This window comes from Rhinoderma darwinii, chromosome 2 (genome assembly GCF_050947455.1).
Source record: "Rhinoderma darwinii isolate aRhiDar2 chromosome 2, aRhiDar2.hap1, whole genome shotgun sequence".
NCBI classification, from domain to species: Eukaryota; Metazoa; Chordata; class Amphibia; order Anura; family Rhinodermatidae; genus Rhinoderma; species Rhinoderma darwinii.
The window spans coordinates 70,820,358-70,837,953 of record NC_134688.1 but is presented as its reverse complement, the minus strand read 5'-3'; the positions used below and the strand labels follow the sequence as shown (position 1 = coordinate 70,837,953).

The 17,596-nt window shown below is 40.8% G+C and overlaps 1 protein-coding gene across 4 annotated transcripts in view; it reads left to right on the top strand.

Annotated features, from left to right (window-relative positions):
* Positions 1 to 5,747, top strand: part of POSTN (periostin) — a 90,526-nt gene extending 84,779 nt beyond the window's left edge. For all 4 annotated transcript variants that reach the window (XM_075851739.1, XM_075851737.1, XM_075851738.1 and 1 more), the window contains 2 exons: positions 122 to 166; positions 4,698 to 5,747. In XM_075851739.1, the coding sequence (XP_075707854.1) occupies positions 122 to 166; positions 4,698 to 4,741 (89 nt within the window). In that variant the 3' untranslated portion in view covers positions 4,742 to 5,747. The remainder of the gene's footprint in view (positions 1 to 121; positions 167 to 4,697) is intronic.
* Positions 5,748 to 17,596: the final 11,849 nt, after the last annotated feature.

Here is a 17,596-nt window from a genome sequence, read left to right as displayed (position 1 = left end):
TTAGATTTCCTCTAAAAGACAACCAGCAAAATCAGTTCAGATTACAAATATTTTTGAAACATCTTTTTCTAACAATCTAATTACATGAATTCTCTATTGATTGTTTGCTTTCTGTGTTTAGAGCCCCAGGTCAGAAGAATACAGTCTGGAACCAGAAGGGTACAAGGTATAATACATATTTATTTAACACTTTATTAATCATTAAGGCATTGTCTTTTTTATATTTTTATTCAAAACATCTTCAAGGAGCAAAAGTGTCCTACAGTAGGGTCAAGTTCTGATCAATCTTTAGCATTAGTTATTTAATAATAAATGTTCCTGTTCTCTTAGTCTACACAGTATTTCAGTTACACTTGTGCTACAGAGCTGCTCCTACTACTGTAATGTGGAAAAAGTAGTCAGGGAGGTCACGGAGAGCTGTCTTCTGTCACCTACAGTAGTTACCCACCTAAGATCAAGAATATGCAAACATTAGTCAATCCCATTATTATATTACATATCTATTCCAATGCAGAAAGTTTAAGCTACTGGAGGACAATGTCCTAATGGAATTTGTAAAATTAAAAAGGCTAAGTCAGAATGCAATCCCTTTCATTTCTCAAGCTCAAGAAAGGCTCTATGGTAGAGCTGAAATGTTACTGGTTTGACTGATGGAATAAAGCACATTTTTCTATTTTTGCTCCATCTCTGGAGTGCTGCCTGTTTCTTGGAATATAGGTGATAGATAGATGATAGATAGATAGATAGATAGATAGATAGATAGATAGATAGATAGATAGATAGATAGATAGTATTATTGCAATGGTACAGTTGCTTATTGTAGAGTTCTAATATGGAATAGTAGAGGAGTTCTAATGAATAATGATATAAGGAAACATCAAGCCATTGTGGAATCTATCTCCTCTGGGCAAGTATCTGTATAGTGCAACTTCAAATGCTTTATCATAAAGTGATCACTAATAGCCACCAGTTCCTAAATGCTTCAGTGCGTTTTCAATCAATTTCAATTTTATATTCCTGGACCCTGTGTTTCCTTTAGAATATTTTTGAATTGAATAAGTAGAGTTAATATTTTTTTCATGTGTATTCATTGATTCTGCACGAGTATAAAATTGCATAAAAATAGGTCTACTATTTCTCCACTGCTGTCAAGTTGATAATAATCTGGTAGGAAGCTGGGTGACAACCAATCATGGCTACCATTAGAGCTCCCGTGGACTATTTATCAACTTTACAGTAAAGGACTCTTTATGGATATATATCACTGGTGATTTTATATTTTATTTTATATTTCTGGGGGAAAATTCGACTTTTCTTGTTTAAATCTCGAATTTTTTTTGCATGTGCCTATAGCTTGGCAGCCACAATAACATTTTGCTTTCTGCTCGGTGCTACAATTCAACTGTTTAACCTTTACAGAATGCTTACATGATGTAACAAATGAATGTATGTTAAGGGAAGTCTATCATCAGAAAATTAACTATTATTTAAATCAACTTTTTATGATAAACATAATTTTTTTTTAAATGTTGGTGAAGTCCACAGTCTAGCAGCACAGGAAATTAAGGCGGGTGCACATCCCAGGGGCTTGACCGTTGTCCCCAACTGAATATACAATATCAGAAAAAGACAACACTCCCAGTTAAGGTGAAAAAAAGAAGAGATTTTATTAGCCCTGGTGCGACGTTACGGCTCCACACACTAGAGCTTTTCCAAGTTTGAGAAAAACTCTAGTGTGTGGAGCCGAAACACATCACACCACGGCTAATAAAAGCTCTTAATTTTTTCACCTTAACCGGGAGTGCTGTCTTTTTTTCTGATATTGTCTATATATATATATATATATATATATATATATATATATACATATATATACACACAAAAAAAAGCATAGGGCAGAATAACTATGAAAGTTAACACCTCTATTATAAAGCTGGAGACAGATAACACAGGTTCGCACCATTGACAAAAAAATTATATGGATAACTCAGCACTTCCCTCACCCTTCACAGTGACCTCTGCACATCACAAAGCATGCCCACGACACTCTCGCATAGAAGCCAATGAGTTATTCTCTGACTGAGGTTTCTTATGTCCAGGTCCCCCAGATTTAATAGCTGCCTCCATGAACATAAAATAATATAGAATAAACTAATGCAATCAGAAAAGATATAGAGAAATAGAATGGAAAAATACATATTTTTCATTAGTAAAAAAATAAATGCCGTGATAAATCCCTATCAAATTAATGCATTTGAGTAATTTAAATCGGCTACTTCTCTTTACATGAGCAATACACAATCTACTTGTAACATTATACCCCTGTCAGAATAACAAATTCAAAGCACTTTATAATCTGTGAAACATGATCTACAGGGAGATTAATCCATCAACAAACATGCACTTAGGAATGAAGATTAGAATTAACCTTATGACTTTATTATCTGGCTTTCAACAACTTTATACATATTACCCCCTTGAAACATTACATTCAGGGGTGTAGCTATAGGGTGCAGGGGTAGCTATCTAACCCGGGGCTATGTGCCTGAGGGAGCCCAAAGGCTCCTCTGCCACATAAGAAAACACCAGTATTATAAATGGTACATGGCAGGTGGGGGGACCTGTTATAGATTTTGCAATGGGGCCCAAGAGCTTCAAGTTACATTTTTGATCCCATTGGTCATAGTTGTTGAACTATTGCTTTTTTGGTTTTAGGCTAGCTTGCTCTCACTTGAAATTACGGCAGTAAGGTAGCTTTACTAATGGCGTGCTTATGCAATAACCGCATGTCTGTATGTGCTGTAACATCTTCATGTAATGTCTGAAATATTCTTTGAGCAATTTTTACCTAACAAATTTAAAATAACTTACAATAAATAATAAATAATTTAAAATAATCATTTAAAAATAAAACTGAGTAAGAGAACCAAGTATTTTCAAATCAATAGCAGCAACATTATGAATATATTCCCTATAGTCCATGATTTATTTAAAACCAGGCTGAATTGCCTCTCTGATCCATAGTGGAGATTGATATGATCTACTACATTAACACATTTGACCATCATAGGACATTTATTAAGTATCAGAAGAATTTTTTTTCTAAAAATCAAGATTTATAATATGGTTATAAAAAGTTTTGTATATTTTTAATTTCAAAATTTTCAAAACTATAATTCAACAAACAGAAAGCAGTCCATCATACCATATAATGATATTTAAGTGCTCAAATTTGAAAATCTGGTAAAGTTGTTCTCCATATGGGCATGTAAAAAAGTCACAGAGACTTCATCCTGCCCTGCTAGATATCTGGAAATTTCATAAGGAACTGACAGTAATAGTAATTTCATTGATTTAAGTACAGTTTCAGATGGCCCTAATATGGCAACGTTCGGACCAGTATTATGGCCCCACACGATTCTACTAGACAGATAGAAGCCTATGGTGAATTAAATTGGTAGAACCGCATGGTGTCCAGATGTTACATCTATAATCTGAAATCTAACATGCGTCCATTTTAAGGCCATCTGCACCTAAATTATATTTACATTGCTTTTTTGTGCAGACTTTTATTTAGAAATACTTGGTATCTCTTGTTTACTCCAATTATATTGGCGTTTTACAGAATATGTGATATGCTCAGACATGTATGTCAACACCATTGGATGTAGAAGTCATGTACCAGCTGACCAGAGAATTGTTGACTTAGTATTCTACCCCACTCTTCTAGCTCTGATAACATAATGGGTTATATGAGTTTACCATACACAGTATAAGTTTCTCACATTATTAATCAAAGGACAATTATAAACTTGGTCAATATTATTTCAACCACTAGTGGTCAAAGGTTATATTGGGCATGAGGTAACTGCTAGGAACACACTGTTTAATGCATATATACATTCACTTGAACAAATTTCACTTTCCATCTTTAGTGATAGTCCTTGAAGTGACAAGAAACAAATTTAGGCCTAAGTTAATTTGTGGTATCAAAAACAATCCATACGTCCTACATGACCATCTCACAAACTCAACTCCAACACGAAGCTTTTAAGAAGAATGAATGGGTGAAGTCCTTCAATAGACTCATCTGCTAAACAGCTCTGTCTCCCTAACAGATAAAGATGGTCTTGGGGATTTCATTATACTGCCAAAATATAGACAATATACATATGCAGCTCCGTAGAATAATTTTATGATCATGGAGATGACCTCAGCTCATTAGCAGGCGTACAAGCTAGGCTTCCATGCGATATTGATGAGAAGTGAAGATAAGGATGTATTTCCTCTTCTGCCCTTCTTTTTTGAGTCCCCCTTCTTTCCTTTGTATTAAATTAAGTAGAATACATTATTGACGTTCTTCTAACCAAAATGCATTTTTGGTGATGCCAGATGGTACATGGACACATTACATCATTTCTTTAACTTACTGTACAGTACATTCCCCTGATATTTAACATAAAAATATAAATTTTATGCTCTCCATAAGTCAACACAGACATGTCTGAAGTAGAAGTTTTCTCCATTCAACATGAGAAGATCATAGCAAACCACATGCAGAGGAATAATGGCAATAATCACTTCTGTACAACCAGTTTTCCCATGTTAACATTGGTGATGGGTTCCATGATATCCCTCTTATAAAAGAAAATGTTGGTTTTAATATTGAATTAAACATAGACTTTCCTTTTCGACAGGTCAACCACTGAGAAGAAAGCTTAGAAGAAGTCATCAATCCTAAATTCATTTCCAACAACGGTTAATTAAGGAATTACAAAGGATCTGCTCTGAGAAAGTGATAAAGAGTATGCTACGTTGAATGAGGGATCATCTGGACTAGCTCACATCTTGCACAAATTGTCTTCAAGCAAGCCAATACATTCTTTCTGTTCTAAGTTTTCTTAAAAGAGGGTGATTTGTACAAAGTTTTTGAAATGTAAAAGAAAAAATGCTGAATGTATCAAAGAAATGGATTGTTTATAATATGTTGCCCTCTGGTATATGCAATAGGTTGTGATGTGCTGTATACTAATTTTAGAGAACAATTCTATACCACTTCATGAATGGAGAACCACCAGACCTTATAGGAACCTTGAATTGTTGATGTATCGGACACTTTAAATAAATTGGTGCTTTGTTTTTTTTCGGAACCTTTTGTTATTTTTAATCAAAACCTTCACGGCTAGTCTTTGGTACTAACTCCTATGGGTTAATTTGTAAATTATGCCATTTTTATATCTCTGGTTTTGTATGCATAAAATGATAGAGTCATTTGCTTTCATGTTTATTTTTACTCAGAAGTTGCAATGCAACTAGGTTTTGCTAGGGGAGAAGTGTTTACTTTACATTCCTGTGCCTTTTTCTTTAAAGTGAAACTGAATTAAATTAACTATGGTTTTAGAATGTGAAAGACAAAGAATATGTACGTCAGGGAAATATCATATCACAGTGAATTTGGTAGATGTTTATTCTGCTTTTGTAGCTATTGTGTGTCCTCCACATCCTAGGATGTTTTAGCTAAGACGTTCATGCAATTATTTTGTGGTGAACAGAGAAGCTCTATGATATGTCTACAATGACAGAAGTACAAAAATGATAAACTATGTAAAAAAAAGAATTCTCTTTCACATCCTAAAGCTTTGTTTTAGAACTTAAGTTTCTATTTAAAGGCTTTAAAAAGCTATTGGGTGTGCCTGTATACCTCTGTTTCTTAAACAAGTACTCAATAAAGAATGTGGTTGAAAAAATGCATTTGTTTTTTATATTTAATTGTACATTTAACAACTATGACAAAATCCAATCTGTAAAGTGTTTAATTTTGTTTTAAATCACATAGAGAGGGAGATCACTTTTCAGCTTGTCCTGTGTATAATTTGACGTTAAGCAACAATTGTTGCATTGATATATACCAGGTGTCCGTTCACTAAATGAGTTAAATAGTATCACTGCCTGAATGAACGATTAAAATACGATTTTTATTGTAGAAAACCTTACTAAAATAAGGGCTAAATAGCCAATTGTACTGTAAAGGCGTAAGCACGGTAGACCATACAGAGGAGGAGCGGTTATAATACTGTTGATAGCACCATTGCTGCCAAACAACGATTCACCCTGTCTGCATTATATTATAACACCTTGTCAATCCGTGCCACTAACACGTGTCCCTACGCGTTTCCGCACCGTTATTGGTCACAGTGCTTCATCAGGGGTACACTGATGTGATTTCAACACATCTAATTCGATTGTATGGCCGGGAGACACCTATTGCGTGTCTCATTACATTCACCCGGCTCGTGCACGACACTAGTCAGCTGGTCGAACACGAGCCGAGTGAAATGCCGGACATAAGAAGTACTAGCCCCTCCCTCCCCAGAGCGACGCAGCGGCCGGGCAGCCAACCCGTGTCGAGCCACGTGCATGACGCGGCCCGAGCAGGGCCGGCCCCCCGGTGTTCGCTGTCACCACAGGGGGGAAGGGCAGAAGCGTCCCTAGTAACCAGGGATCACAAGGCGGCCAAGTCTCACTGACTAGAGAGAGGGGACCCAGAACAGGAACACAGCGATCGAGAGCCACCGCTATGGCATACTCGATCGCCGCGTGTGGCATCCGAGGGACGGGAGACACAGCGGTCCTGGGACCGATGATTACCGCACTCCTGATCACCGTAGGTGTCTCGGAGGAAACCAGGGGGAGGGGGGGAGGGGAGGGCTTGGCCCATTCACCATATAGTCTAACGGTATAGGTCACTATGATAATTCTCGCAGGGAGAAGGGCAGAATTGGAAATGACTGTGCTAAAGTGACCAAGGGGTAGTGAATGCAGGTAGGGATGAAGAGTACGGTGTACATACAGAGATTCACCCAGTCAGGGTCATAGCAATAAGTTCAGAGGAAGCAATTAAATGATATTTGTTCATTGAGACCCGCCGGTTTCATGGTATGCATGCGGAAAATCCATTGGGCCTCTTTTTGTAAAATCCTCTTGTCCCAATTGCCACCCCTGGTAGATGGCCTTATATGCTCAATCCCCTGAAATTTGATGACATGGGTGTCACCACCATGCTGTTCCCACACGTGTCGGGCCACCGAAGTATCCACATTACGACGAATGTCGCCTATATGGTCCCTTATTCGTCTCCTGAATTCTCTAATTGTCTTACCGACATATTGCAGTCCACAGACACAAGAGATCAAGTAGACAATGCCCTTCGTTTTGCAATTGATAAAGGATCTGTTGTCATATGTCCGACCAGTCGCATGGCTGTTGAAATTTTTGCCACACGAAATGGATTCGCAAGCTTTACAGGACCCACATCTAAAAGTGCCCTTGATGTTATGTGTGAGCCATGTTGTGGGGCGAATGGATAGCATGTGGCTATGAACTATACGATCCCTGATGTTCCTACCCCTCCTGTATGTAACGGAAGGTCTAGCGCCCACAAGGTCCCCCACATCTGGGTCAGTCTGCAGAATCCCCCAATAGGTCTGTAGGATTCTGATGACTTCGCGATTAGATGAATCATATGTGCCAATGATTCGCATTTTGTCATCGGTCGTGCGTTTTTTAGGATTGAGGAGTTCACTCCTATTACAATGAATTGCATTGCGGTAGGCCGATCCAAGGACATCATGGGGATAGCCCCTACGATGAAATCTATTCTGTAGGTCCGTAGCAGCTAATTTGAAGTCAGTCATAGTGGAGCAATTCCTACGTGCCCTTAGGTATTGACCCTTGGGTATGCCTTTTCTCAGGGGTGCGGGATGCCAACTCTCCCATCGAAGGAGACTGTTGGTTGCTGTCTCCTTCCTAAAGATATTGGTTTGTATATATCCCTGTTCAGTCTTAAGTATATTAATATCCAAAAAGGTCATTTTGCTCTCATGAATAACCGACGTAAAAAAGAGCCCCATTTTGTTGACATTAAGGATGCTCACAAATTCGCTGAACTCCTCTTTGGTTCCAGACCACAAAATCATGATGTCATCAATAAATCTTAACCAGAGGATGATCATAGAGGTCCATCGATCCATCTCCTCCCCAAATACAATCATCTTCTCCCACCAGCCCAGATATAAGTTGGCATAGGAGGGTGCACAGGGGGTCCCCATTGCTACCCCCTAAGCTGGTGGAAGAATTTGCCATCGAACAAAAAGAAATTCTGTTCGAGAACAAAATGAAGGAGGCTAACCACAAACTCGTTGTGAGCCTGGAAATGTGTTCCCCTTTCCTTCCAAAAATCCTCCACAGCCCTACATCCCATGGCATGGGGTATAGAGCTGTACAGGGCCTCCACATCCAGTGAGGCCAGATGTACACCTGGATCACATTTGATGCCCTCTAGGCGTCTGAGTACATCCATCGTGTCACGAACATACGATGGGAGGGCCAATACAAATGGACTAAGGATCCGATCAATATAAAGACTAGCATTCTGAGTCAGGTTGTCAACCCCAGAGACAATGGGGCGACCCTTAAGAGGCGATGTGCCTTTGTGTACCTTAGGCAGGCTATAAAAGGTGGCATATTGTGGATGATCGGTCAGAATAAAGCGTTGTTCATTAGTGCTCACCAAATTGAGAGATCTACCTTGGTTTACAAATCTTTTTAGTTGGTTTGCAAAAGTCGGCATAGGATCACTCGATAAAATTCTATAACATGCTGTGTCACTCAGAATCCGGTGGCACATGTCACTATACTGGTTACGATCCATCACAACAATATTGCCACCTTTATCTGATGGTTTAATGACAATACTGTCATCCTGCTCAAGGGCCTGTAGGCCTGCCATCTCATCTCTAGAGGTGTTGAATTTAATAGTACTGGAGGAATCAATTTTCCTAAGCTGGTCCACCACTACCTCCAGAAATACATCCATTGGGGTATTGTCATTAATGGGGGCATTTCTGGTAGAAGGCTGCCTCAAATCCGTAAAGGGACCATCACCCACATTTCTCTGACCTTCTTCTAGTAATTGATTGAGTATTCTGAAATGTGGCATATCCTCCTCAGAGATCCCCAATTCAAGGCATTCACGCCTATCATGGGTTTTGAAAAATGTCTTCCATTTTAATTTGCGCACGAGTAGATTCAAGTCCTTAACCCACATAAAGAGGTTGAATCAATTCGTGGGCACAAATGAGAGGCCTTTCTTCAGGATGCTAGTCTCCTCAGTCGTTAGGGTACGTGATGAGAGATTAATTATCTGCAGGTCGTCCTCATGATTCCCACACACTACATCTCTCTCCTGTCTCTTAGTAGATATTCCGAGATGGGGTGATTTCGTGATAAAAAACCGTCCCTATTGGGGCCCTTGCCTCTACCTCTGGCCCTTTGATAATTACGGGTTGGGTTCTTCCCAGAATTGTGACTACCCCTAGCTCTCCTACTGGGGTTTCTAGCAGTATCAGTCTGATTGATCCTGTTCTGAGGAGGACTGTTCGGTCTCAATCTCGAATCCCCCCAGATTTTTGACACTGTAATCGAAGATTTTCCCTTCTTTAAAATCAGATGTATCTCGGACATATTGGAAATGCTTTCTCTCTTTAATATGTCCAGTAAATTTTTCAATACCCTTTTGGAGTGCTAACTCTTTTCTCTCATAGTCCGAGTTGTTTGAAAATCTCCTAACTGATTCAATGCCCTCCTTCAATTCTGCTGTACTACGTGCCAACAATATTTTTTCCTCCTCCAATAGGATCCCCATAAATCTAAGGGACGAATCGATGGACTCCTTCTCCCATTTGCGGAGTAGATCTGGGGACCTGACCCGTGCAGCAGGGATGAGGGCAATACGTAGGCCCCTAGGTACTATCTTATTCCTGAGATACGTATCAAGCGTCTGAATCTCCCACCACGACCTAATATGATCCTTGTAAATTCTGGTAAGATTACTAAGGGTATGTTCACACGGCCAAATTTCAGACGTATACGAGGCGTATTATGCCTCGTTTTACGTCTGAAAATACGGCTCCAATACGTCGGCAAACATCTGCCCATTCATTTGAATGGGTTTGCCGACGTACTGTGCAGACGACCTGTTATTTACGCGTCGTCGTTTGACAGCTGTCAAACGACGACGCGTAAAAATACAGCCTCGTCAAAAGAAGTGCAGGACACTTCTTTGGACGTTTTTGGAGCTGTTTTCTCATAGACTCCAATGAAAACAGCTCCAAAAACGGACGTAAAAAACGCCGCGAAAACGGCGCGAAAACGCCGCGAAAAATGCGAGTTGGTAAAAAAACGTCTGAAAAGCAGGGTCTGTTTTCCCTTGAAAACAGCTCTGGATTTTCAGACGTTTTTGTTGACTACGTGTGAACATACCCTAAAGGAGGCACTAATGCTAAGCTGTTGAGTCTGTGAAAGCAGTTCATTTTCGGAAAACACCTCCTGAGCATCACTCATCCACTTAGCCACATTGATCTCACCAGTGAGGAAGCCTGCCATAGTATGCGATCGAGTATGCCATAGCGGTGGCTCTCGATCGCTGTGTTCCTGTTCTGGGTCCCCTCTCCCTAGCCACTTATTGGATGTCAGTGAGACTTGGCCGCCTTGTGATCCCTGGTTACTAGGGACGCTTCTGCCCTTCCCCCCTGTGGTGACAGCGAACACCGGGGGGCCAGCCCTGCTCGGGCCGCGTCATGCACGTGGCTCGACACGGGTTGACTGCCCAGCCGCCGTGTTGCTCTGGGGAGGGAGGGGCTAGTACTTCTTATGTCCGGCATTTCACACGGCTCGTGTTCGACCATCTGACTAGTGTCGTGCACGAGCCGGGTGAATGTAATGAGACACGCAATAGGTGTCTCCCGGCCATACAATCGAATTAGATGTGTTGAAATCACATCAGTGTACCCCTGATGAAGCACTGTGACCAATAACGGTGCGGAAACGCGTAGGGACACGTGTTAGTGGCACGGATTGACTAGGTGTTATAATATAATGCAGACAGGGGGAATCGTTGTTTGGCAGCAATGGTGCTAACAACAGTATTATAACCGCTCCTCCTCTGTATGGTCTACCGTGCTTACGCCTTTACAGTACAATTGGCTATTTAGCCCTTATTTTAGTAAGGTTTTCTACAATAAAAATCGTATTTTAATCGTTCATTCAGGCAGTGATACTATTTGTCCTGTGTATACTGGGAGCAGGGTCAGCAGTCATCTCATTATCAGTGGGCAAGATTACAATGAAAGGTAACACCTCTATAATACACCTGGAGGCAGATATCACAGGATCACAACATTGACAATCGGTGATGGGGACTGATTGGCTCCTCCTCCCTCCTCCCCCTCTCTGCACATTCACTACTGTGCATGCCACAGAGCATGCTCACAATACTCTCCTATAGAAGTGTTTTTCTACAGGTGCCTGCTGTAAAGTAAATCCCTACAGCTGCTGTTAAAAGCTCAGAGCAGCAGTGAAAGCAAAGTGACTGCCCCATAGACAGATTAGTAGAAAAAAAAACTAAGGTGCTACATTTTCTCCAAAGAGAAGGGTGATTACAACACAATATCTGAACATCTCCTGGAATATCTCTTAAAAAATATTTTTAAACAGGCCATTGGTGTTGTGATAGAGAGCTTAGACACTACCAGTTTTGCAGCGATTCTGTGAAATGTTTTTAGAATTGCATTTATGGAAAACCGCAAGGGATCACCACATCTACATAGAGCTGCATCTAGAAGTAATCTAAGTATCATTCTTATATACTACAAAAGTAATACTAGACACTGGAACAGATACATTTTTGGTGAGATTTGTCACATGTCCTTTAAAATTCTGTCACCTTAGCAACAGACAACAAAAAAGCAACCCTTTATAAAAAAAAAAAAGTTAAAATAAATGGAGACAAATTGATAGTGCCTATGATGATGTTTACAAGCAATTTTATATAGTATGGAGGTATGAATTCTATATGAAACATCCATCATAGAATTATTTATAATGCAATAAAGGCATGCCGAATTATATAGGAACATGCAATAATTTTTGCTGAGATATAATCCTATAGAATAAGATTATAATATTTTTTTTTTCTTTTTCTAAATTTATTTTATAAAATGTAAATCTACATTCGCTACATTCAAGGTGAGGGTGGTAGGCAGGTTCTGATTTCTATGGCATTACAATTGGATGTGCGATAAAAGATCGACCTGTTTAGATCCACCTGCTGTGACTCATCAATCATAAGAATAGAGATCTGGACCAATTCACTCACATGATCGGGGGGGGGGGGGCTACCTAAGATTTAGACCCTCACTAATCATCTTTATGCCTAATTGTCATGTCATTAGAATTAGGCTTAGAGACTTTTAAGGTTCTGTACCTGTTACTACGTTTCAAAACCATTCGTAATAAGTGCTATTTTAAAGCAAAGGCTTAAATAGAGGACAATAGAGCAAAGCTAAAAACTAGGCCAGGGTGCTGCCTGACACCATCACCATCACACTCCTAGTAACCCAGGTCAGGAGATCCTGGTGCCCATACATCCTATTACTATTTTATTTCGTTATTTGCAAAAATTGCATTACCAGTGTAGACCACATCCATGTGTGGGTACTCACCACCTATTCAAATATGGGAACAAAACCAACTTGGAATAAGCATTACATGGGCTGTCTCTATGATACATACGCTGTTGGATTGGAGCAATGCAAATGGAAGTCCTTGAAAAAATGAGTCTATTTCCAAATTAAAACCCATTGTCAGAGACATTGTCAAGACACCCATGTCAAGACATTTTGATCAATAAAAAAACTAAATTACCCAGCGTTTTTTAATACTGAACACCTAGAACTGTTAGAAGCATGCACACCAGGGTATTTTCTTTTTGGGCCATTGGTATAGTGTCTCTTTCACATCTCTAAAAATATTTATAGATATAGTATCAAAAATGTCTTTATGTAGCAGCCAGTGGGGAAAAAAAGTTGTCAGCTGATATGAAAAATCCTCAGATCTCACTACCTCAAAACTCACTACCAGCCATAATAAAATAGCGTGGCAAAGTAAAGTTTAGGATCATTTCCCAAAATTCCTCTGTTATTGCCTAATTATTGTGGCTGGTAGTGAGTTTTAGAAGTTTTGCAGTGCTGAGGATTTTGCAAATACGCTTTCACACCGGTCTTTTCTACTATTGAATTCCCATTAAGGGTCCCATAAAGGTCTATGTAGGTCCCTGGTAAAAAAACAAAAAAAAACAAAAGCTAAAATAATATTTACACCTAAAATTAATCCTCCCTTCCATAGCGAATCCTTATATGTTTACATTATGTAACTCATGACTAGAGATGAGTGAACCGGGACAACCGAACCCGGTTTCGGTCCGAACATCGGGAAAAGTTCGGTTCGCAGCGAATCCGAACTTCACCGGGTTCGGCCGAACACGTTTTGACCGAACCCGGCGGAGATAGTCACTGTCCAGGGTGCTGAAAGAGTTAAACGATCGGCAGTAGCTGTTTCAGCACCCTAGACAGTGACTTCCGATCACAATATACATCAACGTGTAAAAAAAATAGAAGTTCCTACTTACCGATAACTCCCTGCTTCTTCCTCCAGTCCGACCTCCCGGGATGACGATTCAGTCCAAGTGACCGCTGCAGCCAATCACAGGCCAATCCCAGGCTGCAGCGGTCACATGGACTGCCGTGTCATCCCGGGAGGTCGGACTGGATGTCGAGAGGGACGCGTCACCAAGGCAACGGTGAGGCGTCCCTCTCTTGACATCCAGCCCGATTGTGATTGGCTGCAGAAACAGATGACCTTCTTGTGAGATATTGAGGTCAACCACCTGACAATGAAACCGCTGCAATGTCCCTCCAATTCCTTAGAATAAGTTAATAAAAGGATAATGAGAAAAGGCAATAACTTACAGAAATAATAGTAAAACAGAAAATTGAAAAACCGTAATTACTTCTCGTGGTGCAACCATGAAAACACCTTATTGTTAACAGCTTTATATTACATGTGTCTATACACAAGCTAAACATTTGTCAGTCATTGTTAAAAATGCCTTACTGCACACAGCTCCGCCATGAGCATGGAGCCTATACAGAGGCAGACATCGTCCTTGTACCTCTGTACTATGTAGCTATAGGCACTCCGTGTACTATTACAGGTTACCTTCATATCAGGCTGCAGCCAATCACAATCGGGCTGGATGTCAAGAGAGGGATAGTCACTGTCCACCGACTCCGCTCTGGGGAAGACCCTGACACACTGTCCATATATGGGCAGCGATGTCAGGGAAATTCCACAGAGTCCTGGAGCAGAGCCTGTACTAGCGCTCTGCCCGGGACTCCGGCTCTGGGGAAGCCGAAGACATCGCTGTTCATATGTGAACAGCGATGTCAGGGAATTCCAGAGAGTCCCGGAGCAGAGCCGATACTAGCGCCCTGCCCGGGACTCCGCTCTGGGGAAGACCCTGACACACTGTCCATATATGGGCAGCTATGTCAGGGAATTCCGCAGCGTCCCGGAGCAGAGCCGATACTAGCGCTCTGCCCGGGACTCCACTCTGGGGAAGACCCTGACACACTGTCCATATATTGGCAGCTATGTCAGGGAATTCCACCGAGTCCCGGAGCAGAGCCTGTACTAGCACCCTGCCCGGGACTCCGGCTCTGGGGAAGCCCCAGACATCGCTGTTCGTATGTGGACAACGATGTCAGGGAATTCCAGAGTCTCGGAGCAGAGGCGATACTAGCGGCTCTGTGTCCCGCGGGCCGCAGATGACAGCCCCGGGCCACGTGCTTGAGACCCCTGGTGTATATATACATGTTGCAATACTGCGTTAGCCACAAGGTCATGAATTTCTCATGACCCACCTTTAAACATGAACCTAACTTCTGTATGTTTCCTGAAGAGAGACATTTTTTTTTTTTTGGCCTGTGATTGGCTGCAGCGGCCGCGGCAGCCTATGATTGGCTGCAGAGGCGGTCACGTGACGTGCGTGACCGCCACTACAGCCTGTGATTGGTTGCAGCGGCGACATGGATGAAACGTCATCGCTGGAGGCCGGACAGGAGGAATGTAAGTATGAACGTATTTTTTTTTTTATTACATTAAAATTGTATTTTCCGCGCGCCGAGCCTGTTACTGTCAAGGTTGCTGAAAGAGTTAGTGCAGCCCAATAACTCTTTCAGCACCCTGGACAGTACCATGCTCGGCGCACGGAAATTACAGGTTCGGTCAGAACTAGTTCGGTCCGAATCTAACTTTTTCGTGAAATTCGGCGAACCAGCCGAACCGAACTTTTCATAAGTTCGCTCATCTCTACTCATGACGTTGCTATTGTGTTGAGAACAAAAACTCGAATTTAGTTTTTGATGTCTCTCCTTCCCTTTGCTTTAGTCGCAGCATCTGTTCATGGATGATAACCACCCAAGTACAGAAACGTTTAAGTAAAGGCGCAAATGTAGATAAAGCCGGTGTACAACAGAAAAAAATTGATGGTTGAGGGTAATTATTTTATGTTTGAGGTACTGTACATTCTGCCTGACAGGAAAGTATAAATTCCCGAGCAACTGTCTAAAATGAGTCAGTTTAGAAAGGTGTGAATATTTTTTGGAAAAGGGTTTTTTAAAAATGTTTTCGTATTTATTTTTTGTTTTAATTTTGTTCTTTTTTTTTCTTAGTGTGGGGTACAGGTTATCAGGGAACACTTCATCTATTTGTTCCCTGCTGTCCCCATATAAATGTCACTGACAACAGAGATCTAATGGTAACAGCCCATTAGATCACTCTTATCAGTGATCTGTATACACAGACATGTATAGAAGATCATGATCGCAGCTTCTCTGCATGCTTACAAACCCTCTCTGCACAGGGACTCTCGGACTTCATAACTGACGTCACGGGGTTCCCTAGCAACTGCCTAAATGTAGGTGCAGCGCTTCTGCGTTCGGTAACACAGCAATCTAAGGCTATGTTCACACAGGGCGGATACGCTGCATAAAAGTACACAGCGTATCCGCCCTGGGCACCGCAGTGAATTCTGGCTGAAAAACGCACCAAATTGTGATGCAGTTTTTTGGCCAAAATGTCTGCTGCGGAAAGCTGCACGTAGAAAAAAAACAAAAAAAAACTGTACTTACCCTTTGGTGTTCTGCAGCAGTCACATGGGATGAAACGTCATCCCAGGAGGCAGATCTGGACGAAGAAACGCAGAATTCTAGGTAAGTATAAGATTTTTTTCTCTGATTTGTGTTTTTTTGCGGTGGAATCGCTGCTTTTCCGCCACAAAAAAAGCAACATCTGCTATTTGTTGTGGGTTTTACCTCCCCATTGAATTCAATGGAGAAAACCTGCAACACAAAAGCAGCGATTATGCAAATACAATTACTATGATGCGGATTAAAAAACGCACCGCATGTCAATTTTTTCCACATATCATTTATGCAGCATGGGGATGAAATTTGTTCAACTCTCATCCACTTTGCTGCTACTGTATTGTGCTGCGTATTTTCCGCTCTGAAAACCGTTGCGGAAAATCCACAGTATTTTTCTAAGTGTGAACTTACCCATGTACTGCAGGCAGGAGTGCGCGGTGCCATCAAACACAGTATATAAATTAAGGGGCTTCCGGCACAGGGACCAGTCCATTAGCCCATTATTTACATGGAACGGAGAAAAAGCGTTTAATATTAGCGCTATATGGTTTCTAAATAATGCCATCATTTGAAGTACATTTTCTACTAGACATTGGCTAACAGTAGAGCTAAACGTGTTCTACTCAATTGGCAGTTTTGGTCCATAACTGTACCTCAGGGTTCCTTTCATAGATGAGCCACCCAGAAGTACTAGAGTAGGACGATTGAGACCTTTAGGTGGCAGAGATCCATGATCCAACACTGTTCCTGCCTTGAACAATGTGACTGTCTGCTAAATTGATAATTTAGTGTCTTTATTTATATTATTTTTAATCCAATGTTTATGGCTTTTTTCTCATTTATCTTCAGATTCATTTTCTTTAAAGCAGGTTGAAAAATGTGAACATCAAATTGACTGGTTGCATTGGGCAATTACTCCACTTTGCTATACAATATTTAAAGGGTATGTACACCTTTGCTACACCTTTGCAGCCGTTTTGTATTTCTCCAATGCTTCTCTTCTACTAAAAACAAAGAAACTGTGTGTCACTATGGTAACAGACGACACACAAACCCTGTGTAGTCTGATCCTGTAATCATATGCTCTCCCAACTGTCCTCTACTTCTTGCAAACACACTGTTTGCAAATCTGTAAGAGGTAAAAATATATAGATCTGTTTCACATTTTTTTTGAGATGCAGATGGAATTTGGCTTAAAGTGAAATCAGAATTTTCCATAGGAATTTAATATTGATACAATTTCTACTACATAAAGACCACTGCGAGCCATTATTCCCAGATGCATTGTAAAACATAGAATTCGCCTCACATTAACTGTTAAATTTAACACTGCAAAATATGCGTAGGTTTTGCATTGAGAAAGTTCACATTGAAATGGGTCACAGTTTATAAGAAATCACTGGAATAGCTCTGTTTTCTTTCTGGATTTTTTCCTGTTCTATGAAATAACAAAATTAAATCACACTGGATTTAAAGCACTTGACCCAGAGTCA